Consider the following 27,800-nt stretch of genomic DNA (forward strand, 5'->3'; position numbering starts at 1 on the left):
TTGTGTATACTACTGAATCTGACATGCAGGTCTTTACATTACATTACAGGTCATTTAGCTGACGCTTTTATCCAAACCAACTTTACATTTTTAACCCGTGGCCGTTTTACATTTTTGCCTGGTGAGCAATTAGGAGTTAGGTGTCTTGCTCAGGGACACTTCGATATGGGACATGGAGCAGCCAGGAACCGCCAACCTTGCACCCTTGTGCACCCTCTCTACTCAATGCGCCACCGACTTCCCTTCTTTAGGGACGTGTATAGTTGGTTCCCAGTCTATATCAACAGCATTTCATGATGAGCATGGCCATATATGTTTTTAGTCCAATCTTTATTTTTGCGTTGCTCTTCCAAGGGAACTACAAAAAAAATGATTTTCTTTTAAAAAGAATCAAAAGCAGTCCCATGGAGCGGTGCAATATTCGATTCAATGTTCTTGCTTCTGTTCAGCTTGTACAACCTCTGGAATCTGAGAAAAAAAAATGTATATTTGCACAAACTCAGCTGAACTTCGCTTGCTTGCCTGAGCAGTCAGCTGGAGAATCAAGGCCTCGTCCGCAGGAGAGAAGCTGACTCTGGGTGTGAAAGCAACCGAGTGCATTTCTACGTCATTCCTTCATTCATTAGAGAGAGAAGGTATGTGCTGAAACCTCAGACAGAAAAGAAGACTAACTAACTCAAGCTAAATAACCAAACCTAAGAGGCAAATATCTGTGTTAGATAAGTTAGCTAAGGTAACATCTCACTCTGGTTGTTTACCGTCAATAAGTGAGAGTGTGTCATGACATACTGCCAAGTTCACCATAGTGGTAGATGGACTGTACAGCACTTTTCTAGTCTTCTGACCACTCAAAGCACTTTAACAATCAAATGTCATCATTCACCCATTCACACCCATATGACAGGAGCTACAGTGCCACCCGCCCATCAGTAACAAGCATTCACACCATTCACACACATCGTAGTCACAGCTACAGGAGCAATGTTGGGGCTGAGTGTCCTGCCGATTGGGGGACGGCCGTCCTCTTCACTTGCCCACGGTCTCCCCAACAATATGAAAATCTCTGGGTGCACTGCACCTAGCAGCTTCTCCCTAAACAAGTGGTGCCAGAGTGTGACCTGCTATAAAAGGTGTTGAACGTGCAAGATAGCGCTTTGTTAATCAGTGAGCTCAGGGGGTGTTGGTAGATTGTGGGTATTTGTGAGCATTTGACGAAGCCAGCTGTTTTTCCGCCGCTTATGCTAAGCTAGGCTCACAACGTCCCGGCTCTTTGGATGAAAGAAAATATGCATATCTCCAAACCTCCATATGTATTAAACCGAAGGATGCTTCTTTATTGTTTGTAACAGGATCATTTTACTGAATTTCACTGAGCAAGAGGCAGAGCCACAGAGAAAGACATGGCGAGACATCGGACGTTGTGATAACCATTTCTCCTGGTGCGTGGGCTGCTGCTCTTCTGACAGCTGAGACAGCGGGTGTACTACTGTAAATGTGCGTGTGTTCATCCCACACACCCGGGTGCATATTATAGATCGCAGGCCTGCTGATTCAGCCGCCCTGAACCTCACCATCACAATTACAGCCAGCGTGCGGCCCCCCTCCGACACTGGCGTCTGCAAAATGTCACGGTGCTTCACACAGCCCATCCGTCCACAGGTCTGTGCCCCGCTAGCAGGCCGCCGTGTGGGAGTACAGAGAGACATGGGCTGACTCCCTCAACGCCCCCCCTCCCCCACGGCAAACAAGCATGAGCATCAACCCGGCTGCTAAGCGCACAGTCAGGTTAGGCCGTCACAGATGTGTCAAAAAAAGTATCAAACCAATACTTCAAATGAAACATAAGAGCTGGTGTTGTGCATACCGGCTCAGTGTCACACTATCATCGTGACTAACTGGGATGAGAACAAGGCGGTTAATGGTACTACTGTAGCACCAGTTCTTCCAATAACAAGTCAAGTCAATTTTAGTCCCCAAAACGGTTAAATATATGAGGACTCTGTGATGAACCAGGGCGAGGAGCCAAGCCAATGCTGCCCAGGAGATGGATCCCAAGGCCCAGGTTGTGGGGTTGAGGGTGTGTGCTACCCAGTGCAGGTGCTGCAATCAATAGGCACTTGTCATGGGGCTCACCTGCAGCCCATCAGCCAGATCAGAAGGGACGGAAATATAGAGGGCTGAGAAGCAGGAGAGAGGGGAGATTTACCGAACGGCAGTTTAAGGAAACTAACGAAGTAGAGGAGAACGACGACTGGGACGGGATGTAACCCTATGGCCTCACCCCGCTCATCTGCTCTATTTACAGTGTGGCCTCGCACCAAAGACCCCCACCGGGAAGAACTGTTTGTTCTTTCCACCTCAGCCTCTTTTCCCAACGTTTACTTATTAAAGGACCCCCAGCATTCAAATACTTCACAGTTACATTGAGAAGAACATTTTGCATTGTACCACCTCACACGTGACATTGCCTTATGCTTATCGGCGAGTTCTCCCTGCAATTGTACAAATATACAGGCTTATTTTAACTCCAACTATGAGTTCTTCCCCGAAGCAAAACCAGGCACTTTTTTGTGTCAAATACAAACTACAAGACGGTTTCGGTCAAATTGTGTCCATTAACAAAGCTAAGCACAACAAACAAGCTGCTATAGGGGTTAGATGGTCATTTTAAGCATTTAGCGAGTTGGGAGTGAGAAGCTGATGCAATAATTGTTATACCAGGTATTAGTAGTCAATACATCAGCATAAATACTATGGTAAAATGCAGTTATCTGTGTGTGTGTGTGTGTGTGTGCGCGCGCGTGTGTCCGTCATTAAAACCAACACTCGGCCATGGCAGCTCGTAGCAAAAGACTGAAAGGTCCCAGTTTGTCTGGGAGCTGTTAATTCATGGATGTTTCTGAGCTGAAGCTTGTTGTTTCACCGTGATAGCGGTTGTTAGATTTGTCTGTACCAGTACAAACTTTGTAATTGTATTTTTTATTTACTTTTCATTAAAAAGTTCTTAACTTTAACTGAGGCCAGTTGGGAAACATTTTTGTACAGCCTGCTAGGTTTGTAGAAAAGACGTTGTTCTTTATAGCTGAGGATGGGAAATGTGGATTTGTCACATTTATTTATAGACTCAAGCTGGTTCATTCAAAACAAAACAAAATGACTTCTTTATGTTCATCTGTCATTTCTTTCAAATATGACTTTCTAACTTGAATCAAGAAAGCGCAGGCTCTTCTTTGTTAATGATATGCAGGAAAATGTATTTTAAATTCAGTATTTGTTGCAGGAAAAATGCAACAAGCGTGACTTGCTTCCTCTGACTTACGTCCTTGTGTGTGTTTGTGTCTGCAGACCAATGATGTAGCAGGAAACACTTGGAACTGGCTGTACTTCATCCCTCTCATCATCATCGGCTCCTTCTTCATGCTCAACCTGGTGCTCGGTGTCCTCTCCGGGTAAGTCCACTCTAAACAGCAATACACATATTCCAGGTCATTTTATTGCAAAATCACTAAATATGCAGATTATATACTTAGTTTCCCTCATAAAATTGAACAGTATTGTGAATCCAAATTGAGCTTAATAGACGTTGAAATGCTTGAGTTTAGTTTATGTTTTAAAAATGTGTAAAATATTGGTTTAAAGAATAAATGTTGCCAACATCTCAAAAATGTCCATTTGCATTTCAAACCATCTGCAGATTAAAGCGTTCTTGCTTAGTTTACAAAAACGGAGGAAGAGGTTGTGAGGAAATACATTTAGTGTGAATTGAATGAATAATTTGCTCACTCACTGTCCTCATTCTTATTATCTATCTCTGTCTTTATCATCTGTTACTGATAATCTGATAATGTGTCCATCTCAGCGTGTCCGTGGTCACAAACGTTGGGTAGGTACAGGGAACATTATGATATTTAGTATGTTCCAGCATACGGCTGTGTACTGATGTGTCCACAGAGGCTGTTTTGGACACAATGTTTCATGCACTTTTCCCAACATCGGATGCTTGGTGTGCTGCCACTATGCATCCGACACCTGATTGGAAGGACGCTCTCACTCCAGAGCTGTCTGCTCCCGGCTTCTGAACTGAAAGTACACAGAGGCTTGTTTGGAAACAGTCCACAGAAAATCCGTCTTCATTTAAAATCAACAACAGATGGTTTAAACATTTTTAAGGGGAGTTTCTAAAGGCAGTGAGTCGTGGTTGATGCCCCTGATTTGCATGAAGTAGCTTAAACTTTATGCAAATAAAGGAACGGCTAACATGACAATATGTTTGTCAACAAGCAACACTGCGAGACCAGAAGGTATTGCACAGAAGTTTGGAGATGACAACCCTGTGAATGTGTGCCATAGTTCTCAAAAGACAACAAATGAGGTTATAGAACATCTTAGAAAAGGTTTGACAGTTAATAGGTGATTCTTGAAGTGTCTCAACATGTTCAAGGGTTCAGAAATAGTTTTACCTGAATAGTTTTGTTTGGATATCTCTACTTTTCAGATTTTTCATAACCTTTTTTGCATTATTTGGCTCCTCTTTTAAGTATTCATTCATTCATTTATTTGTTTTTTCTTGAACAAATCACATCAACATTTATATCACAATCTCGATACAAGATTTCATACGGCGCGCTGTGATAAAACCTTCACGTGAAGCATCTGGTGGAACATCTGCTAGCTTTGCCGACGGCCTTTTTGCTCAACAGTTGCCCAGCTTTCTGAACTCCACAGTACATAACCCTTAGGACGAGCACTCAAACTCCTGTTTTTCTTCCTTCCCATGATGCAGTGGCTCACAAATGTGTTTCTTATTGTTATTTGAACACTCTGTTGCTATAAATGCACCTGCTGACTGTCTCCTGGCAGATTTCCGTCTCAAGAGAAAAAAATGATGTACTGTTGTGTATTGATCGTAAGTTTGTCCGTACGGGGCATCCATATAAAAGAGCGAACCGGCACTGGATGCGGGGTATTTGTTTGTGTCACGCAACGTCCATTAAACACACACGCATTACTTTTCTACCGAGTCTCCTGTCCGATCCCTTTGTCGTGTTTGTCGAGTCCGCGACACAACAAACTGGCGACGAGAATGGGATGTTCTCACGCGTATTATTCTCGGTGAAAAGTCTGAGTTTAAAAAAAAATTTTTTTTGCGCGGCACGAAGACGCGGAGAGGAGGCGGTGAGTTAAGCAAACCGGCGTTAACTTCCAACGGCACGTCGGCGGGACTGGAAGAGTTCGCCGGGGAAAAAAAAAAAAAAAAATGCGGAATCTCCGAGTGTTGAACGACAAAGGGAAGTGAGTAAAGTGATGCAATGGCGGCTCCGATTGGAAACATGGGACCATTTGATGAATCGGTGGAACAATGGAGTTCGTACACGGAACGTTTTGAGTACTTTGTGTTAGCTAATAGCATCAAGTCGGAGGTGATGGTGCCAACGTTTTTGACTGTCATGGGGGGAAAGACGTTTAATCTACTGCGCAGCCTAGTAACGCCTGAGAAGCCCGGTGACAGAAGCTATGAGGAAATAGTGGGAACTTTGAAAGCACATTATTCTCCCAAACCTCTGATCATTGCTGAGAGGTTCCGATTCCACAAGAGGAATCAAGAGGAGGGGGAGTCAATCTCCCAGTTTGTGGCTGTGCTGAAACAGTTATCTGAGCACTGTGAGTTTGGACATTCTCTAAATGACACTATACGTGATAGGCTGGTGTGCGGCATGCGCAGTGGGACAATACAGAAACGCCTTTTGACGGAGGCTAACTTAACATTGCAGAAAGCCTTAGAAGTGAGTCTGTCAATGGAAATGGCAAACAAAGATGCACAGCAGCTAAGTACATTAACCCTAGTGCATAAGGTATCTACCAATGTCAGAAGCAAAACTGTTGGTGGAAAGCCATGCTATCGCTGTGGGAGAACAGGTCACCACCCAGAGGAGTGTTGGTGCAAAGACTTGGACTGTAGAAGTTGTGGCAAAAAGGGTCACATTGAGCGTGTATGTAAAAACAAAGAGGGGCCGTCATCCAAAAATACTGAACAGAGGAAAAGTGACTTCAAGAAGTACAAAAATAAAGTGCACAAATTGGAGCGCACAGAGGAAGAACAAAGTGATACCCCATCGGAAGGGGAAGAGTCTTTGCATGTTTTGTCTCTTTCAGATGATGGACAGGGATACTGGGTTACACCGCTGCTGGATGGAAAAGCAGTACGGATGCAAGTGGACACGGGAGCAGCGGTATCTTTGGTGTCTGAGGTTGTATACCGGAAGAAACTACATCACCTCAAACCACAGCCAGCAAAGATCACGCTGAAAACGTACACCGGTGAGGCTGTACCGGTGAGCGGAATCGTGACTGTAACAGTGAAGCTCAACAAACAGAAGGTAAAGCTACCACTCTACATTGTGAAGGGCAGTCAGCCAGCTTTGCTAGGACGCACATGGCTGGAAAAGATCAAACTAAACTGGCAGGAAATTAATATGGTTGCAAAGGTTGGGGACATAAACCTGCAAGGAATATTGAGAAAACATGCGGCAGTTTTCAAGGACGAACTGGGAAGGATGAAGGACATAACAGTTAAATTGACAGTGAAACCAAACAGCAAGCCCAAATGCTTCAAAGCCAGGTCTGTCCCATATGCCATAAAGCCAAAGGTGGAAGCGGAACTAGACAAACTAGTCAAGAGTGGGGTATTGGACTTGGTACGCGTTAGTGAATGGGCTACACCCGTTGTTCCAGTCATGAAGAAGGATGGATCTATCAGACTGTGTGGCGATTTCAAAGTCACTGTTAATCCTGTCTTAACTGCTGAACACTACCCGTTACCCCTCATCGACGATCTGTTTGCTGGTTTAGCTGGAGGACAGAAATTCAGTAAGATAGACTTACGTCAGGCCTACCTACAAATGCAGGTTGATGAGGAGTCACAAGAACTGTTGACCATAGTGACTCACAAGGGACTGTTCAGGTACCGGAGGCTTCCCTTTGGGATCACCTCAGCCCCGGCCTTATTCCAGAGAGCTATGGACCAGATACTGAGTGGGCTCACGGGGGTCCAGTGTTACCTCGATGATCTACTCATAACCGGTAAAGACGAACAGGAGCACCTGAGAAACCTGGACGCGGCACTACAGAGACTGGAGGAGTACGGACTGCGGGTCCGGACGGACAAATGTGAGTTTTTCCAGTCTTCAGTTGAGTACTTGGGCCACATTATCGACGGTGCTGGGCTGCACAAGGCGCCATCCAAGGTGAAAGCTGTCGAGGAAGCTCCATCGCCACAAAATGTGAGTCAGCTGCGATCATTCTTGGGATTACTGACATACTATGCAAAGTTTGTACCGAATTTATCGAACCTGCTAAAACCACTGCATGAGCTTTTGAACAAAACCACACAGTGGAAGTGGTCGGACAGATGTGAGGAAGCTTTTAGGGAAGCTAAAAGAGCTTTGGTCCATTCAGAAGCCCTCACCCACTTCAATCCTGCCTGGCCATTACAGTTGGCCTGTGACGCATCACCTTATGGTGTGGGGGCGGTGATCTCACACATAATGCCATCAGGTGAAGAAAAGGCTATTGCTTTTGCATCACGGACCTTAAGCAAAGCAGAGCGCAATTATGCACAGATCGAGCGTGAAGCACTTGCGATAATATTCGGAGTAAAGAAATTCCATCAGTTTCTGTTCGGACAGCGATTCATGTTACTCACAGACCATAGGCCACTCACTTCCATTTTTGGTCCTCACACTGGAATACCATCGCTCGCTGCCAGCCGAATGCAGCGATGGGCCTTGTTGTTGTCCGCCCACCAGTACGACATCAAATACAGAAAAGCTGATCAGCACTGTAATGCAGACGGCCTCTCAAGGCTTCCTTTACCTGTCACACACAGGGAGCACTCCCAGGCCAAAATCTTTTACTTTAAGGAAGTGAGCAACGCCCCAGTTACCTCAGCCCACGTGAAGAAGTTCACCCGCACGGACCCGGTGATGGCTGAGGTCATGGACATTGTCACTTGTGGGAGAAGCGGAGAGATGTCGGTCAGTCTAAAGCCTTACCTGGGGAGGAGGTACGAGCTCACGGTCCAGGCTGGATGTTTGTTATGGGGGTATAGAGTCATCATTCCGCCGCCACTTAGAAAGCAGGTGCTTGAGGAACTCCATTCAGGGCACTGTGGCATGGTGCGAATGAAGGAGATAGCGCGCAGCTATTTTTGGTGGCCAGGCTTAGACGCAGCTATTGAAGACAAAGCAAAATCCTGTACCGCATGTCAAAGGATGAGAAACATGCCACAGCTAGCGCCACTACACCCGTGGGACTTCCCAGAGGAACCATGGCAGAGAGTCCACATAGACTTTGCAGGTCCATTGGAGGATCGGATGTTCTTAGTTGTCGTGGACGCACACAGCAAATGGCCAGAGGTCGCCATAATGAAGAGCACTTCATCAGAGAGAACCATCGAAGAGCTACGGTCAATCTTCAGTCGTTTTGGATTGCCCACTCAACTCGTTAGTGATAACGGGCCGCAACTGGTGTCTGAAGAGTTCCAGTCATTCATGGAAGCAAACGGAATCCAACACATCAAGTCAGCGCCGTACCACCCTGCCACAAACGGCCTAGCGGAAAGATTTGTGCAGACGATGAAGCAGGCTCTAAAATCATCGCAGGGAAACGGATCGCTTAACAGGCGCCTAAACACCTTTCTGTTGACATACCGAAACACCCCGCATGCTACAACCAAGGTGGCCCCCGCGTCAGCCATGATGAAAAGACAGCTTCGCACACGACTCGACCTTCTGAGACCTCCAAAGGTTAAGCAGGCCGTACAGACACAACAAAGAGCGCAGGTGGAGAGGCGGAACAAAGCAAAGGACCGAAGCTTCAGGGCTGGAGAGAGAGTTCTTGTTCGGAACTACCGTAACGGTCCAAAGTGGGTACAAGCAACTGTGGTCGCTCAAACAGGTCCAGTGTCCTACACAGTCCAAACACCAGAGAACATCATCTGGAGGAGACATGTAGATCAACTGTTGTCAGGCACCAACCTCAGTGATGACTCAGGTCAAATGACAAACCCAGAACAGCTACTGGAAGCCTTCCAGGGGTTTCAGCCATCATCTGAGCATCCACTGCCGCAACACAAAGACAGGGAAAGTGTTCCCTCCTCACCTGAACCAGGGGGTGTGCCGACTCAAGGTGCTGACGCACCGCCGCAGGGACTTACACCATCACCACTCAGACCCAGTGACAGTGGAATTGTAGACTTACCCGTACTTCGTCGGTACCCCACAAGAGAACGACGACCCCCGGACAGATTGAACATGTAGCGACGAGACTAACCTCCAACATTGGGGCAGAATACCCCCCAGGGTCAAGTCTGGGAATGGAGGTAGTCTACCCTCTTTCCCTAGTTCAGGGGAAGGTTATTTTTGGGTATCTGTTAAAGGTAATTGGGTATGATTGTTAAAGCAGAGGGGCTGTGATGATACTAAGAAGAGATTGTTTACGTCTGCATGGTTGGGGAAGTTAAAAGTAAAGGGGGAGGGATGTTGTGTATTGATCGTAAGTTTGTCCGTACGGGGCATCCATATAAAAGAGCGAACCGGCACTGGATGCGGGGTATTTGTTTGTGTCACGCAACGTCCATTAAACACACACGCATTACTTTTCTACCGAGTCTCCTGTCCGATCCTTTTGTCGTGTTTGTCGAGTCCGCGACACAACATGTACCTTTTGTAAATGTGATGAAATGCGACCTTTTTGTTTGTTGAACGTATCTCTGTATATGCCTCAACAGAGAATTTGCCAAAGAAAGAGAGCGTGTGGAGAAGAGGCAGGAGTTCCTGAAGCTCCGGAGGCAGCAACAGATCGAGCGAGAGCTCACCGGGTACTTGGAGTGGATCTGCAAAGCAGGTCAGACTCATCTCTGAAACAGTGGGAGAGCTGGCATGCATGTGTTTGTTGTGTTAGAAAATCATGACAAATTGATAGAAAGTCCCTCTCTCCTCTCTTTCTGTCTCTCTTTTTCTCACTGCAGAGGAGGTGTTGCTGGAGGAGGAGGATGAGATTGCAGAGGAGAAGTCCCCGCTGGACGGTGCGTGGTACAAGAGGAAACAGAACCTTCCAGGTAAAAATAAAGTATCTCTCTTCTGCTTCATTATGGTCCATAACAGCATGAGGTACACTGTCTCATTTCCATTTAGTGATAGCTCATGTACAGCATTAATGTGTTGTACATGAATGGCTGTGAATGTGATCTGTGTCTTTTTTTACCTGTGAAGCGAAGGCTCATTTGAATCTCAAATATACCATATGGGATTTGTCCAGAATTGTGGGTGTTGTTCAAAGGCCCAATTTCTATATATGGACATTTTGAACTACGTCTCCCAACATAGAGATGGCTTAGCCGGAGGTTAGCAGCTAACAGTGCGCACAACGGCAACAGTGCTGACATGGCTAATAGTGTTTAGTGCATGCGTTGGTTGTATACTTTTAATAGGTAACATTACAAAGGAACACATCATAACAATTTTAACGCAGTTCCTCAGATTTATATTAATTCCAATGGCACAACTGCAATATGTGATGGTAGAAAGAATGCCAGCCAACCATCAAACATTGTAATAAGCATTTATGATGATTATTATTAGGTTTTCAGTTCCACTCTACTCTTTTTCCTTCATTTCAAAGGGAAAAAGCTTTTACTAAGTTTTTTCTCTTTCTCTCTCGCCCATGATGTCAGTCCATTAGGCCTGGTGTGAGGCCAGAGGTTAATTAGTGGGATTTAGAGCTTAGTCTGATTGGATTTGTTGAAAAGAAATCACCTTACCAAGCTCACCAACACACACACACACACACACACACACACACACACACACACACACACACGTACATATATGGAATGCATATATCCATTTGCTAGTAAACAAACACACATTGGAAACACGTCCCCGCTGAGAATTCCACTAACGTGACAGCACTCAGCTGCCATATTTCTCATTTAGTAACATATCAGGGATTAAAAAGTCTGAGTCCACAGCTGAAGAAAAGCACTTTGATGTTGTTAGAGCAGAAAATGTGGAGTTGACCAGATGAATGGCAGGTTTGAATAGTGGAGCAAAGTGCCAATCATTGCTGACTGACTTAGTAGAGATGATTTTAAAAGAACTTTTTCAAATTAAGGAACCTATCCCTGTGGCTGAAAATGTAATTTATAGATAAATATGGGGGGATATAAGGAAGTTGTTTGTGTTTTTCATTATACTTCAAATATAGTTTAGGAAAAATAAAACCTCAAAAGCACTGAACATGAATTATATATTTTTTCTTCATTTCTAAAAAGAAAGCAGTGGGCTTACCTGCAAAAATCTCCATTTTATGAAGTAATTTCAGTAGCACCGAGAATGAACATGGACCCACATCCTCATCCATATGCAAATCCCATGTAAATGAGCATCTTTTACGACTATGTGTTTTGCCACTGAAGACTCGAGCCATGTTGGAAAATGTAGTAGTTTTAAAAACACATTTTCATGAGATCAAGAAGGAAAATACACTATAATTCATTTTTTTTGGTGGAAAATGAGACTGACATGCCGTTTATATGATGCATGGAACGTGTTGAGTGGTATGGCAATGCTCTTAACAGTAGTGAGGAACATATGTGTTGAGCATGCTAAAAAAAAAGAAAGAAAACCCATTTTCCTGTGACGGTTTAATGAAATGAGTCAGGGTACTTACACATACTTTATTACCATTGATTAGTCTCACTGGCTGCGGTATGTTATCAAAACATCGGCCAAATGATCAGCTTCAGGCCATGTGAGCACATATAGAATTCTTTTAGCTTGAGTCCTTGCAGTAAGCCAAAGAAGGAAATTACCAAGATAAAAAAGGTGCATCATTTTATATGAGATGCTGTGCGGCTTTCAAAGTTAGAAAAAAACATTTATGGGATTTGCATTTATGGATGAGGAGGCGGGTCTATGCCGCTACTGTACATGCCGTTCTGAGATCGGTTTATCCATCCATCCATCCATCGTCAAACCGCTTATCCTGCACACAGGGTCGCGGGGGGCGCTGGAGTCCATCCCAGCCAACTTCGGGCGATAGACAGGGTACATCCTGGATTGGTCGCCAGCCAATCGCAGGGGAGATCGGTTTATGCCGTCCTGAAATAAGAACCTGCCACCTGACGTTTTTCCATCTCCGCGTCACTCAGTCATTTCCGCCATCTAGTTGAGTCCTTTAAGTTATATCCTCTGATTTTAAATAGACCTTTGCTGCAAATAGACCTTTGCTGCAACCCTGAGATTCTGTTGCTCGGTAGAGTGACTAAATTAATAAACAAAACAACAAGCGCTGAATTTCAAATTGCACTCTGGAGCTTTGGAACGGTTGTAGATCCGGAGAATGAGCTCACCACTACGGCGACACAGAGCTGGTCATGTGATGTTCATGTTTCGCTGGCAGTTTTTCATTCCAAGCCAGGCCTCAAGCGGGAAGGTGTGAAATCTCCAAATGAAAAACATGATCTAGACCTGCTATTCAGGCATTCAAATTAGCTCCCTCTCCCTCCCTTCCCTCTTCTCTTAACAGTCCTGAAACGAGGCAAAGTGAAGAAAGGTAAAAACGACCTGATCGGCGCTGAGGAGGGAGAGGATCCTTTTGCAGACATCTCCTCCGTTCGTAAGTCTTTTTCATCCGGAGCCACGAGCACTCCACTTCTGACCTTCACATGCTGTCTGTTCACAGAGTCGACCTTTACAATAACAACTACCATAACGGCCTGTCCTCTGACTGTCTGGTCTCCATTTATCAGATTAGCATTTCAGGACAACTCTGTAGTGGAAAATAATTTGAGATATCTCGCACCAACTTAAAAATGACTGACGCAGATTCTGCTTTAACTTGATCTGGAGACCTAAATCTGAGCCCACTGACTGCTGTGGAAGCATATCCCCCCGAGGGAGAAGAAGTATAATTAACTTTTCTAATTAGACTGTTTAAAAAATGGCTAGAGCACCTGCAGTTGATTAGAATGAGACCATAGAAATATAACAGGATTTGAACAGACAATTTTTCTGTTGTAATTTCACAGATATGAACGAAAATGGGAAACGTTGTTAGTTATGGTTACAACATATGTATGTTGGTCCTTAAAGTTTTGCTGGGAAGAGAACACACGCAGCTCTAATTGGCCTGATGCCAGCTAGTTCACTAACTAGCTCGCTAATTCCGGCGTGCATAATTCCTAACTTGGGATAGCAGTATGTTTTCTTACGTCGTAGTGACAAGAGTCGAGGGATTATGCATTAAGTTGTTGAATGTTACATATTTCCTCTGGTGTTATTACTCCACTGCTTGTGAAAGTCAGTTTGGTTTATAGGGACGGTAAATTGCTACATTGGAATGTCTGTTCTACTTCCATTCTATTTCTGTGATCAAGATATTTTCAATAGGAATGAATTTCATGGTCCCACACAGACAACAAGTAATTGCTTTTCTGTGGGTTGGAAATGAGCACAAGCGCGGTAATTGAAATCTTTGTTTTGCCTTTTAAACTTTTTTTTCCGATGTCTTCTCTGTTTGTTTACCGTAAAATGAATTGTTATGGGAATAAATGCTCTGCACAGTCAAATTGCATCTCCCATTTCACTTATTTCACACATGATGCTTGCAGTCCTGGGGCACAAAGCTATTAGGTGAATATGTGATAATGAGTAGCTGAAAGAAAAATTAGATTTAAGGCTTTTTCTTTCTGTCCCTTTTATCAGTTTGTTTTGGCCTAAAGCTAAACCAGTTTAAACTGTTTTTATAGGGCTTTGTGGAGCTTTTTCTTGGCTGGAGGGAATGCTGGAAGTCACTGCGCCAGAATGTGCCAGCAAAAACTTGTTGTTCCTCTTAGCCAGGCTATTTGTTTAACCCTACTTCAAAAGACTAACAAATTGTAGCACTTAAATTGTACTTATAATAGCAGTTATTTATATCAAATTTTAAATTGGCTTATTTGATGAAATTGCACTTTCTTGTTTCTTGCTCTTCTGATTTTGTATCCCTATGGTTGAATGCTCTTATTGTAAGTCGCTTAGGATAAAAGCGTCAGCTGAATGACATGTAATGTAATGTAAAAGTGTTTAAGCTAAGCTACAACCGCCTCCTCCACATTTATGGTTCAGACAAGAGAAGGGAATCAGACCAGTACACCGTCATGACTTTGATGTCCGCTGTGACTCTAGAAAAAGGGCTGCTTTTAAACCTGGTGTTGAGTTCAAGTATATACAAATGAGAAAACTGTGTGCACGTTTCATCATGCCTTTCAGCTCCCCCTGGCTCGCCGTTTGGTCGGGCTAGCATGAAGAGCGGCGGGAAGATGGATAGCTCCTCTTACTTCCGGCGTAAGGAGAAAAGGACGCGTTTCTTCATCCGCCGCATGGTGAAAGCTCAGAGCTTCTACTGGATCGTTCTGTGCCTGGTGGGCCTCAACACTCTTTGTGTGGCCATAGTCCACTACGACCAGCCCGATTGGCTCACAACAGCCCTCTGTAGGTTACGCATGCGGATACGCACTTGTACCCCATCACATTTTATGATGTTGATTGCCTAATAAAAGTAATTATCTTTCCATTGCCACCTTGTCCATCTTTAAAACAGACACGGCCGAGATTGTGTTCCTGGGTTTGTTTCTGACTGAGATGTCGCTGAAGATGTACGGCCTTGGAGCGAGGAATTATTTCCACTCGTCTTTTAACTGCTTTGATTTTGGCGTAAGTTTACTGTGGGCTATGTGCATTTCAGATGCTAAGTGAAAGTGAGCCAAATGCAACGGGTGATCATTTACCCTCTGCTCTGTTCTCCAGGTGATTGTGGGAAGCATTTGTGAGGTGATCTGGGACATGATTAAACCAGGGGCATCATTTGGAATCAGCGTACTGAGAGCTCTGCGACTGCTCCGGATATTCAAGGTCACCAAGTGAGTTCAACAGACACGTGCAACTCCGGACACTAGTTGAACGTAAGATGTGGATCAATGGGTGGTGTGAATTTCAGGAGCAAACAGCACGTGAAACCAAACTGAATCTCTGGTCCACTCGTGAATTCACCACAACTTCTAGAACACCAAAACGTATCTTCAATGAATTAAGCGCTTTGTATGAATGCTTTTCTTCAATTCCTACGTTTTAAAGATGCAAGATTTTAACGTTGAACTTCTCAGGGCTTGAGTCTAAAGTCTGTTCCCTCTGAACTGACAATCCTCTTAGTTTGTTGTTTCTTTTTATTTCATTACATCCGTCCTGTGATTCACTGTAACTGGCAGTTATTGACCCTAACACATTGATTTGTTCTTTGCCACCTACAGTCCATATTGTCATTTGTCCTCTCGTTCTTCTATTTTGGTTTAAATTAAATTTTTTTTACCCGAATCTGTGTGTTCCTTCACAACAAAAACCAAAATGTGTGTGTGTCTCTCTCTCTCTCTCTCTCTCTCTCTCTCTCTCTCTCTCTCTCTCTCTCTGCGTTTTCTGCTTTTCGTCAGATATTGGAACTCGTTAAGGAACCTTGTGGTGTCCCTCCTGAATTCCATGAAGTCCATTATCAGCTTGCTCTTCCTTCTCTTCCTCTTCATCGTGGTCTTTGCCCTGCTGGGCATGCAGCTCTTTGGAGGACAGTGAGTAATTTCTCTTACTTTTGACCGCTCTTTCATACTCATTTTATCTGCCTATTAAACGCAGACACACACACACACACACACACACACACACACACACACATCCTGTCCTCTTCTCCTCCATCCATCTCTTCACCCGACCCTCCTCCCGGTGTGTGTGATCCCCGGGCCGGCGAGGCGGTGTTGACAGACGGGAGGACACAGCAGGTAGCTGGCAGAGCAGCAAGCACCAACTGTGGCCCTTTGATATCACTCTCAGCAGCAGCTCCATGTCTTGTAATGGCAGGAGCACCTCATGGGCTGGCCGCAGTTAATCAGGCCTCGCATCCTGTCCGTCTCAGCTGACACACACGCTTTGTCCCTCTAGTCTTTATACATCCGTGCAGTTCTTTTTTTAATTTTTAGCCTGTTGGTGCACCTAAGCCCTGTGAAACCTGAGCCTGTGCAGCGCGGTTTTAAATTCACAAGGAACTAAATCCTCAGTTTTATACCAAAAATGGTGGAATCACAAGAGTTTGTTTTAAAAGCACAAATAGACGATGCTGTGGGCTGATTTGTATTCTCAACTATGAAAGCTGGCTGGCTTACATACTACACAATGTAGTTATTCTGGCAAATTACATCTGAGATCAACATGACATTACAGGATTCTTATTTCAAAGGGTGATTTGTCTGTCACTGGTTGGCTTAGATATTTACTCGTGGCAATCTAAATACACATGTTGTCTAGTTTTGCCACGGTGTTTTGGTGGAAGCTGCTCACCCAAGCTCCTTTTTTTTTCTCGATTTTGTTAAAATGTCTTTTGGTGAAGCAATGATCAAAACAACATAGGTTTTACCTTCATGTTTTGTATACAAGAGATTTTGAGGCGATGTGTTTCTACATGAAGCAAATGAATCAGTGAGCCACTCATAGACCAGAACAGGCTTTTACTGATCGTTGCACTCAGGTGGTTTAAGCGTGGAGTCACCAAAGTGTGTTGTCGCATGTTGTCACAGCCGTGACAGATAGTGTGCACTCCCAGATAAAATGCCCCTTTCACATGAAGTCATGTCTCTTCCGACTGCACGAACATGGCATCACAATACCGCCTGTCTGTGAAGAAGCAGGCTGTAACCACGGCGTTGAGCCTCACATCCGTCATTTGCATGGCATTATTCTCTGGTGATGGACGGGTGTGAGATGAGTCTGACATCCACACGGTGCTTCCAGCGAGCCGAACACATCAGGCCGAGAACATGCTCTACGTTTTCACCCTGAAGTCTAAAAATGTGCACAGGGTGTCAAACTATTTATTTTCTTGAGCAAATAATCTTTGGTATGTAATAAAATGGCAATCTTCTATTTGTCTGCTTGCTTGTGATGTAGAGTCAAAACTACATGAAACACAGGCAGATAAATAGGCTTTCAACTCTAAATGGAAGACGAAATGACTTATTAAGGATGAGGAGAGAAGCTTTCTAATATTCTGACTTTATTTTTGGCACAGAGATTATGTTCCTGCCCTCCAAACACCCAGTGTAATCTCCTGGTAAAATTGTGAGAATTGAAAAGATAAACAGCTTGAGGCTGACGACCATCTCCCCGCTGAGACTCACAGGACATCGTCTGTGTTCAGGATTTACTGTAATATAATAATTATTTTTCTTTTCTTCTTTTGGTTGCTGCTTTGAAGCCTTCAGCTCTAAAGGTGCAGACTGTTTTTGTAGATTAACTGTGACTGTCAGAAACAGTAGAGATGGCATTTTATATTCATAGCTCAGTCCTAATATAAAAAATGAACAGTTTCCCGCTGAATGACAACCAGTTCACCAACCACATGACATGTTAAAGACTTGTGTGAAAAGTGAAAATAAAATGAGTTCATCCAGGAAATTATGACCTACAATGATAAAGCTCATTCAACAAATTACGATGATTTTTCTGACTCAATTGAATGTATTCTATTACAATTGGTCAAACTGGATGATGATGGTACTGAGGATATTCTGTAATAATAATAATAATACTGATAATCAGAACCTCTTGTAGAAACCAAAGTCAAGTAATAACGAGCCTCAATCCCCACAAACAAACGTATGACTTGTCTTCTAAGGCAGCGTTTGTCCCCAGCGAGTTTATTAAATGCCCCACGTTTCTAAGAAAGTATCTATATAGAGAGTTATAATTTAACCGGTTATGTAGACAATCTCTAATAATTTTACTGCTAAAACTGATTGTATGGTTTAAGGAGCTTTGTTCAACACGTTAATGTAGGAGGCTCTATGGTTATCTAAGCTTGCTGCTCCACTCACATTCATTGAAACTGAAAAGAACTGGAAGAAAAAAGGGGAAAGTTAACGTGGATAATTTCACTGTAAATCAAGTTGATAGAACTAATAACCTGCATCACTGAAAGTGACTAAAAAGTCCCTGCACAGTAAATCCCAGCTGTGTACCTGCTGGAACACTTCACCTCACGCTAACAGGGACACTTCATACTGAACATAGATTATTGATTGATGGACTATTTAAGATGCTCCCTAATCATCACACATCATGCTGGTATCTGTTCAGAAATTCAAAGAAAACTGATTTTTACTTGTCAACTTCCCTGTATTAATATTTTGATCGAGGGTACCTAGTTTTCCTAAAACAAACTAGGTACAATGTTAATGCCCTGGTTGAGGCAAATAGCTTTGGTTTTGAATTAGAGTTGACATTTACAAGAAATGCTACATTGTAAAAAAAACACTGCTAAAAGGCACCATATTTGTTTAAAGAATAGTGTTCAATATACTACTTTTGAATTAATTATTGAATAACAATGAATAACAATCAGGCGATTAATCACAATTAAACATTGTAATTGTTTCCTTTGACATATAAATAGTATATCAATTGCAATGCTCACTAGTGTGCCAGTTCTTTTTATATCAATATCCTACAGCCTTATTGCGAAACCACTTGCACATGCCCGTGTGTTCTCAGTGAGCGTTTAAAAACCTACACACTGTACACCCGCTGCTATTGTTTGAAGGATCAAACATGGAAAGGGCGACGGCACGCGCTGGAGGAGGGTTTGGCCTCACCCCGATTCTTGTTCTCAGTATTGATTTAACGAAGTCCCCGGTGGATGTGCGGAAGCCGAGCAGCACGCTCCCAATCCCTATTATCAGAGCAAACCGAGGTCTGTGCACACAGGCGCAGAAGCAAACCACCACCCCCTCCCCCTCCCTCCCCCCTCCGCACCGGGCCCGCTAATTCCCAAGGAAGGAGGGGAGGATGGAGGGCGAGTGGGGGGAAATGGTAGAGAGCAGGAAGGGAGGGGAGAGTTAGAGGCTCATGTGATGTGGAGAAAGTGATGAGCATGGTAGGGTGATGGACGATGCAGCAACACGGCGGAGAGGGACAAATGTAGCAGGGGGAAGCATGGGGAGAGGGAATATGATCACACAAAATGGAGAAAATGCCTTATTGAATTAAAAGCCCATCCCAGTTCTCCTCCCCCGCTCCCCGCGCCGCCTCACCCCCCTCATGCATGGACAGTACACATTGGAGCCAGACTGATCCGCGGTGTTGGTGGAGATTATTAAACTTCCACTAGTTCATCACATGGCCTAAAGTATGTGGACTACGAGTCAAACTGGGAAAGCCGTTTATTAATGGAGACATCTTTGTGCACGGGAGCATTGTCATGTTGAGACAACAAAGAACTCAAGCTCTTACCACAAAGGGAACACAGGGTTGTCTAAAACGCCGTTGTAAGTGGAATTATTGAGTGTTCCTCAACTGGAACCAAGAGGCCTTAAATCCAGCCCTACACCAAAAGGACACATCAATGTGGTTGGCCATTCACTTCTTTTGCATTCTGGTGTCATCACAAAGGAAAACAACAGGTGCTGAGCAGCACTAATATTGTATCGGCTGTAATTTGCCTTAAAATGTTAAAAAAAATGACTGTGAGCTTTTGTGCCAGCAAAGTTTCATGTACTGTTGTTTTCTTTACTTTTAGGCCTGTTTGGAATTTGCCCCAGTCAGTTTCCTCTATTGTGAAATAGCAGAAGTACAAAGGCTCACAAAACGGTGTTCAGTTCATTAAATAATCAGTTCTTTAGTAACTTTGGTTTAGAGCATGCAAGATGTCCCAGCACTGATATCTGCGGGCATTTAAGCGACGGAACGAAATGTCTCCACAGGCAGGAACAGACAGAGACCTTGACTGAACAAAACATTCTGTTTTTTAGAAAACACAAACGGCCCTTCCCAAAAGCCAGCAAGATGATGCGAACTGGGTGTAGAAATGCCATGTACTTGGTCCTATCTGAACTTAAACCAAGCGATTACTAAGTGGTAACCGGAGGGAAGTAGAATTGGGGCTATTCCATAAAATACCTCCACCAGCACAGTTACTTTAATGTACTAATTAGGAGCAATGGCCATACACAGTGGGGAGACCAAGTATTTGATGCTGCTGATTTTGCAGGTTTTCCCACCTACAAAGCATGTGGAGTCTGTAATTTTCATCATAGGTACTCTTCCACTGTGAGTGACGGAATCTAAAAAAAAAGAAAATCACATTGTGTGATTTAAAAAATATATATTCAGCAGTTTATTGCATGACATAAGTATTTGATCACCTACCAACCAGTAAGAATTCCTTCTCTCTCAGACTTGTTAGTTTGTCTTTAGGAAGCCCTCCTGGACCTTCTGGATGATCCAGAGGAGGTATGGGAGAAGGTCATGTGGTCTCATGAGACGGAAAGTTTTTGGTCTAAACTCCACTCGCCCTGTTTGGACGAAGACAGATGAGTTGAACCCCAAGAACACCATCCCAACCGTGGAGCATGGAGGTGGAAACATTGTTCTTTGGGGATGCTTTTCTGCAGAGGGCACAGGCCGACTGCACCGTATTGAGGGGAGGATGGATGGGGCCGTGTATCGCGAGATCTGGGCCAACAACCTCCTTCCCTCAGTAAGAGCATTGAAGATGGGTCGTGGCTGAGTCTGCCAGCGTGACGACGACCAGAAACACACAGCCAGGGCTACTAAGGAGTGGCTCCGTAAGAAGCATCTCAAGGTCCTGGAGAGGCCTCGCCCGTCCCAGACCTGAACCCAATAGAAAATCTTTGGAGGGAGCTGAAAGTCAGTGTTGCCCAGTGACAGCGCCGAAACCTGAAGGATCTGGAGAAGGTCTGTATGGAGGAGGGGGGAGGGGGCCACTGCTGCAGTGTGTGCAAACCTGGTCAAGAACTACAGGAAATGTATAATGTCTGTAATTGAAAACAAAGGTTTCTGTACCAAATATTAAGTTCGCCTTTTCTGATGTATCAAATACTTATGTCATGCAATAAACTGGTGAGTACCTATTATACCAATTACAGACCCCTGCGTGCTTTAAGTGGGAAAATCTGCAAAAATCGGTGGCGTATCAAATACTTGTTCTCCCCACAATAGCATCATGGCTAAGAGGACCCCTATGGATACTTTGATTAAACATCAGTCAGAGATAAGAAACACTGACCCACCTCTACAACCAAGACTCCCAGTCCTTAGACATACCCTGTCTGACCCCTAGCGTGACCCAGATGAACTCGCTAGCACCCCTTCATGCACAACTTCCGTCGCGATCAGTCACAGCTCACACAGAGCAACTCAAATACCCAGATCCCAACATTCTTCATGAATATAGGGAGCAGAAATCTCCTTCAGGTGAGGAACCTAAAAGAAGAGTAACTTAGTAAATTGGGGCATGGCTATATTTGTTTGATATTAGATGATCCACATGCCCCGTGGATCTGGTGACTCGCTCTTCGCAGTTCCTCCTTTTTGCACGGGACCGGCGTCACATGGTTCCAGAGGCAGTGAGCTTGAAAGTTGGAGCGCTGGCTCCCTGGTGACTGGTGTTTCCAGCTGCTTGCATGTCTCTCCACCTCCCCTTCTGTCTCATCCATTATCAGTACGAGACACCTCCCTTCATCTTTGAGTACACTAGTCTCTCTCTGAAGCTGTGAAACAATCTTCACAAAAACACCTGTTTTATTGTCTTTTGAGAGGGCTGTTTTTTTTAAGTTGAGGCCATGTTGTCTAGTTCTCTTCTCATTTATTTGATACCTTTGCTTTTATGATTAAGACTTGCTGTCAGAGAAAATGTTGGTATTTGTTTTTTTATGGTGGTTAAAGAATAATTGATTTGTTACTACTTATGTATTTTCTTTATCAGCAGTTGAATGGACCAACAGGTTGAACAACACAACAGTTTAGCCAGATTATATAAACCTCCTGGTCCTTTTGGATCGACAATAAAGGTCTCACAGACAAGGGGATGAAGAAGAAATAAGAAACGATGCATCTTCCACTCACAGTGGTTTCTTGACATTTTTATTTAAAAATAAATAAAATGTAGATTCTCCTGAACTTCTGGTAGATGCCATTAAGATCTGACTGAGACTACAGTTTCATCATTTGTTCTAAATCTGATTCTTTTAGGTTTAACTTTGAAGATGAGACACCAACAACAAACTTTGATACCTTCCCAGCAGCGATCCTCACTGTGTTCCAGGTAAAACCATCCCACACACACCCCTGCACAGCCACACACTAACACAGAACAAGGAGCAATTCATATTCTCTGAAATATTGACTTTATGGAAAAAGAAAGATTGTTCTTAATTAGAGGGAAGTACTGGTCTGCGTACCTTCTGTCCCTTAATGAGCTCACTGATAATCCTTCAATTAGTCTGCGCTCATAACCCTTCACTCAGTAAAGTCCTTTAATTCAACGCAGATTTGCACCGTCTCTCTCGTCTTCCTCAGATTCTTACTGGCGAGGACTGGAACGCCGTGATGTACCATGGGATCGAGTCTCAAGGTGGCGTTCGTCGGGGCATGTTCTCCTCCGTCTACTTCATCGTCCTCACGCTCTTTGGGAACTGTATCCTCTTTGACCGCTCCTAATTAAAACGGCAGTGGGTCCGACCCAGAAGGAGCCGGGGCGAAACGTGGAAATGGTTTCAGGTCAAAAAAACAGCATTCGTTTTGTTTGCAGGTGTGATCAGATCCTCCCTTAGAAGGGAGATGATGTCCATCAACACCACACAAGGAAATCAGAAAAGTTTTTTACTTCATTTTGGAACTCTTATTATTACCTCCAGATCTTAAAACCCAGGTAGAATTAGTCATGTGATCAGATAAAATGATATTTTCCAAGTTAAGAAACTGTACATGTGTACTTTCTCCTGAGTCCGGTTGTTATTCAGACACCCTCCTGAATGTCTTCTTGGCTATCGCTGTCGATAACCTCGCTAATGCACAGGAGCTGACTAAGGTAGGGTCAGACCGTCTGAATGTTGTATTTTAATACACAAAAGAACCAAAAGAATGCTGTAGTTCTGCTTTCTACTTCTCAGAATAACATGTCAAACAAACCCCTGCATCTGCACAGGGCGTCGCCATGTGATCTATTTTCCTGGAAGCCCGTGTTGATGTCTTTGCTTTCCTTGGTTAAAGGATGAAGAGGAGCAGGAGGAGGCCGCCAATAAGAAGCTTGCCCTGCAGAAAGCTTTGGAGGTGAAAGAAGTCAGTCCGATATCTGCTGCCAACATCTCAATCACGGCGTAAGTTTCCAAACATCTCTCTGCTCCGACACTGGACCTAGACGTCCATTTGTCTCTCAGTGTGTTGTCCCTCGGTGTGTTTGTTCCTCTCAATCTGAAATGTCTCTTTATGTATGCCTCATTTATTCCCACAAGGCAAGCTGCTATTTTCTTAAAACCTATTCTATTGCTTCTTTGATAGTGGAAGTAATGGAGGAGGTTCAACCATATGCAAAAGTAATTTCTCAGTTTCATTGGTTTCCCCAACTCGTCTTTTTTTACAACACGTATTGACACTTTGTCAGATCACTTGGTGTTTTTAACGCGCTGTGGATTCCAGCGTGAATGTACAAAGACATTCAGTTAGGGCGAGGAAAACACATCATGGCTGGCCTTTTAAATGAGTACACAAACCAAGAGAAAGGTCAATAAGTGTCCGTGTTAGAGGGTATGAGGACGGGATAGTTTCTCCTCACAATCTTCTTTAATGTTTTTGCCGTCTCTATTATCAAACTTTAAGTAGCCAAATGTTAAATGACCAGAAGTAAGAGAAATGAGTCATAGAAACTAAACCTTCGTCTTTACTGTTAGAAGTTTCCATTTTCTCTAATATGAAAATGACAGGGTTGTCTCCATATAGCCAAATACAGGAGCTCCTGTCATGCACAAACGTTTGACCCGCCCTCTCTCCACCACAGGCCTGTGATTGACAGGTGTGGGCACTTGTGTCAACTGCGCCTCCAAATTCACGCTATTTTTAGAGCCTAGATGAACACTAAAATGATGAGTCCGTCGAAAGGCAAACTGGTGGTAAAACGGAGCGTTTTCAACAGTGATTCACAGCCTCAATTTGTAACGCTAGAGGTTTAAATATGCCTTTCTTTAACAACCATCTGTGCCATTAATGTGGGGAGGAAACAGATAATGCACGCTCTGAGTAGTGTTAGCGTTAGCTTGCTAATGTGTGACCCAATGAAGAATGACATACCGGTACTTGAACATAATAAATGTTGTTTCATGGTAATTTGGTTACAGAGGATTTTAAGTAATTAACATAAGTAACGCCTGAATTAGAACTTTATACAGATGATATAAATATGCTAAATAATCAGTCAGCAAACCTTTTGAACCCTTCCTCAGTGTCCCTGTGATAGTGACATACCAATGTGTCTGCATGGGACACACCAGGCTTTTAGTGAGTAAACGCTGGCCGGAGAGGAAGATGGACGGCTGAAACAAACTCGCTCGGACTTTGCAATCGCCAGTTACTCTCAAACGGTCAAGTTGAACACAAACCCCTTTCTTTACTTTGTTGCGGGAGTAAAAATAGATAGAAGAGTAATTAGATAGAAAGTAAACCTTTCATGGCAGCCTTTAGATAAAGGGACATTATATGTGTGCAACAAGCTGTACAGGTGCATTTGCCGAGCAGAAGCTGAAGTGTTGACACTTTCCACACAGTCTTTCTAAACTGAAGTCCACTTACTCTGAAACACACATACTTCAGCATGCAGAGAATTCATCCCAGTTTTCTCTTGGCTGTTGGACGGAGGTTTCCCAGCAAGACATTTATTAATTCCTGAATTCTATACGAGTTTTAATGGTACAACCTGATTAAGTAAATCCATATTTTGGAACCAGTTAGTAATCACTGACAACTTGGGAAGTAGTTTGTAGGAAGCTTATGCAACACATTCCTGCTCAGTTAACTACTGTCTTTCCCTTTTTCACCGTCGTTATTGTTAATGTGTAATCTGTGCATACTTTGATTTTTACATTGAACGGTGACAACTGCACTTTATAGTGAACAAACTGTTTTATGTGTATTATGTGTGCTGTTCAGATAAAAAAACACAGGGTTTCATTACAAAATGACGACGCCCCTCTCAACATCATTTAATAGAAATTAATACCTATAAAAGGTATTCAAAAATCAAATCATGATTTAAACTCTTACAGTTTAACAATAAAAGATCAATTCAATCAGTAACGAATGCTTTTTGTTTTGGAATGAAACTCCTGAACACTTTTCAGTTTCAGTTTTTTGTCATTATAGAAACGTCTCTGCCGAAAAACACGCTTTTGTTGCTGTTGTTGACATGTTGCACAGTTTAGTCCTGTATTGTTAGACGGGAGGGGACAGGTGGACAGACTGACAGTCCACCTGTCCCCTTCATTTGTGTCTCAATTTTCTTTTGTTTTTGTTCTGCATGTACAGTTTTGTAAAGCAAAATCGAGATGCACTCTCTCGCAGGTCGTCCATCAACAGCATTCAGTCACAGTGAGTTATCACTCTCTGCTACAATATTCTCCTCCTCGTCTCCTCTCCTCTCCTCCCCTCCGCTTTCCTTGGTTGTTTTCTTCTTCTCTCGACCCCTTGTCTCTTGTCTCTTCTTGTTGTATCCTCATTTCCTTTCTATGTTTCCTCCTTTTCTTACCTTCAGTATTGTGTTCTACTTTGCTTGTTTGTTCTCCTCAAATATCATCTCTTTTCCAATTCTCTTTCCTTTCCTCTTCTCTTTTGACTGTTGTCTCCTCTCCTTTCTTGTTTCCCATCATATCCATGTCTCCTCTCCCCACCTCCTTCCTTGGTTCCTTCCTTTCCCTCGCTTCCCCTTGCCTCTCCCCTTCTATCCTCTCTTCTCTCCTCTCCACTTTTCCTCTGGACCTTCATGAAACTAAATGTCTTCATTGCTTGGAAGGTGAAATGTTTTTAGGATTCTGAGCCATCACAAAGGGCCTCGCGGAGGAGATAAGCCGTGAGTCTGGTCTGGGCGTTATCTTGAGCCTATAAGTCGGTGATACATGAACACTCCGTGGTCTTAACCAACCGTTGTGTACTTTTGTTGATGGCTGCAGCTCCTCTGTGTCGGGGCCTGCAGTTCTTCATCTCCCGCTAGATGCCGTCCGCTGTGGATTGTTGGTGTATAGATATTTCCCTGGATGTTGCATCACCACAGGCAGTTTGACATTTAAAGTCTTAGGACATCACTTAAAAAGACAATATGAGAGCACAGTGAAAAATCTGCTGTCCTGCAGATTAGAGTGCAGATGAAAGACGCTTATTTAGCACCTCACCTGCGATTACAGGCACGTATTGCTGGGAGTGGGTGTGATTTCTTTGACAGTGCCTTTTGTGTACATGTGCTTTCTCAGTATATCTCACTAAATCGCACTCACGCCCCCTCAGCGCTACTGTCCTTCACTTTTCTTTCTTTTCTGTGAACATCTAAGCGCTTATCTGTGTGTCTGCTGCTCACCTGTCTGTGCATACCTGTCCTGTGTGTCTTCTGTCTGTCTTTTAGGAGTTATTCTGTCTACTCCTCCCCCGCCCGACGATTCTTAAGGTACAGGTGACAAGATGGAACAAACTTAACTAATCCATAAAGCCTCATGTAAATACCTCATACTACAGAGAAACAAAAGGCAATGCCGTCATATACGATGGATGGACACATCAAAAAACAAGTTTTGATGGTGTTTTTGACTCTATTCACGTCTTTGGAAACACCCATGTCCAAAGAAACTGCACAAAAAATGTCATTGTACGTTGTGACTTTATTATTACCACACAAACCAGGATTGGACCCCGAACCAACCTCAACGTTAACCATGTGTCATTGTCGGTTCATACAACGTTCATATGAAACATATTATGAAATTCTGGCGTCTGCATGACAAATAAATAAATCCTATTTCACCCATTCATGTGATCTCTCACCACATTGCTCTGAACCAGGATTCAGCTGTTTAAAGAGGATGCATGTGAGGATTGAGCATCGCTCACAGCATGCTGGTCGTACCGGTGCCATTTCCATATCACCTCAGTCAAAAAGAATTAGTGAAAGATTTATTGCCATTTTAGCGAGATGTGCCACACGACGTGTCAGGCAGTTGTATCAACAGTTGCTGTTGATACAAAATTTACTACACATTAGCAGTTAACAAATTACAAAAATTAGCACATTTGCCTTTTCTTTATACAAGGTGTAAATAAAGACGCTTAAAAACATTGTCTGTGCACTACTATGTTTTCCATCAGCCCATGACATCTTCTCTTACAAGGGATTCATTTAGTTTTAGTTTAGTAGCTTATGCTCATTTGTTCTGGTATATTGTGTTTTTATCTGACTATTTCTAATAATTACCCTTAGTAATCCACCCCGTTTTAGACATCTTTAATTGATTAGGTAGTGTCAGGAGGATCGTCATGTGGCCGTGTTTGCAGACAGCTGTGCGATGCAGTTTCATGAGACCGGCTTTCAACTGTTGTATCTGTATTAGTCCACGAGGAGCCTGTTTAACATCAGCTCTTTTGAACAAGTAAAAGCAGTAGAAGCAACAAAACACAGTGTGTGAAAACACTGCCATTATAATCTCCCTTTGCTTTTTTTCATCTTTCAAAATAATGAGTTGTTCAGAAGAGAGATTCTCTGGAGAACTCATTCGACATGAAAACCACACTGGGCAGTAAGTTGAGGTAAATTCAATTAAAAACATTTCTATAAATAGATCCAGTCAGTATTCACTGGTAAAAATAAATATCCCACTAGGCTACAATTAAATA

The 27,800-nt window shown here is 43.4% G+C and overlaps 1 protein-coding gene across 8 annotated transcripts in view; it reads left to right on the plus strand.

Moving 5' to 3' along the window:
* The window catches only part of cacna1bb (calcium channel, voltage-dependent, N type, alpha 1B subunit, b), a 128,065-nt gene that overhangs the window by 55,903 nt on the left and 44,362 nt on the right, over positions 1 to 27,800 (plus strand). For 4 of the 8 annotated variants that reach the window (XM_078088209.1, XM_078088204.1, XM_078088203.1 and 1 more), the window contains exons 9-22: positions 3,346 to 3,449; positions 9,788 to 9,903; positions 10,028 to 10,117; positions 12,589 to 12,678; positions 14,313 to 14,534; positions 14,644 to 14,756; positions 14,850 to 14,962; positions 15,527 to 15,658; positions 22,128 to 22,200; positions 22,455 to 22,572; positions 22,898 to 22,965; positions 23,148 to 23,254; positions 25,452 to 25,514; positions 26,539 to 26,580. In XM_078088209.1, the coding sequence (XP_077944335.1) occupies positions 3,346 to 3,449; positions 9,788 to 9,903; positions 10,028 to 10,117; positions 12,589 to 12,678; positions 14,313 to 14,534; positions 14,644 to 14,756; positions 14,850 to 14,962; positions 15,527 to 15,658; positions 22,128 to 22,200; positions 22,455 to 22,572; positions 22,898 to 22,965; positions 23,148 to 23,254; positions 25,452 to 25,514; positions 26,539 to 26,580 (1,451 nt within the window). The remainder of the gene's footprint in view (positions 1 to 3,345; positions 3,450 to 9,787; positions 9,904 to 10,027; positions 10,118 to 12,588; positions 12,679 to 14,312; positions 14,535 to 14,643; positions 14,757 to 14,849; positions 14,963 to 15,526; positions 15,659 to 22,127; positions 22,201 to 22,454; positions 22,573 to 22,897; positions 22,966 to 23,147; positions 23,255 to 25,451; positions 25,515 to 26,538; positions 26,581 to 27,800) is intronic. The other 4 variants (XM_078088207.1, XM_078088206.1, XM_078088208.1 and 1 more) reach the window with 2 other exon arrangements.

This window comes from Gasterosteus aculeatus, chromosome 14 (genome assembly GCF_964276395.1).
Source record: "Gasterosteus aculeatus chromosome 14, fGasAcu3.hap1.1, whole genome shotgun sequence".
NCBI lineage: Eukaryota > Metazoa > Chordata > Actinopteri > Perciformes > Gasterosteidae > Gasterosteus > Gasterosteus aculeatus.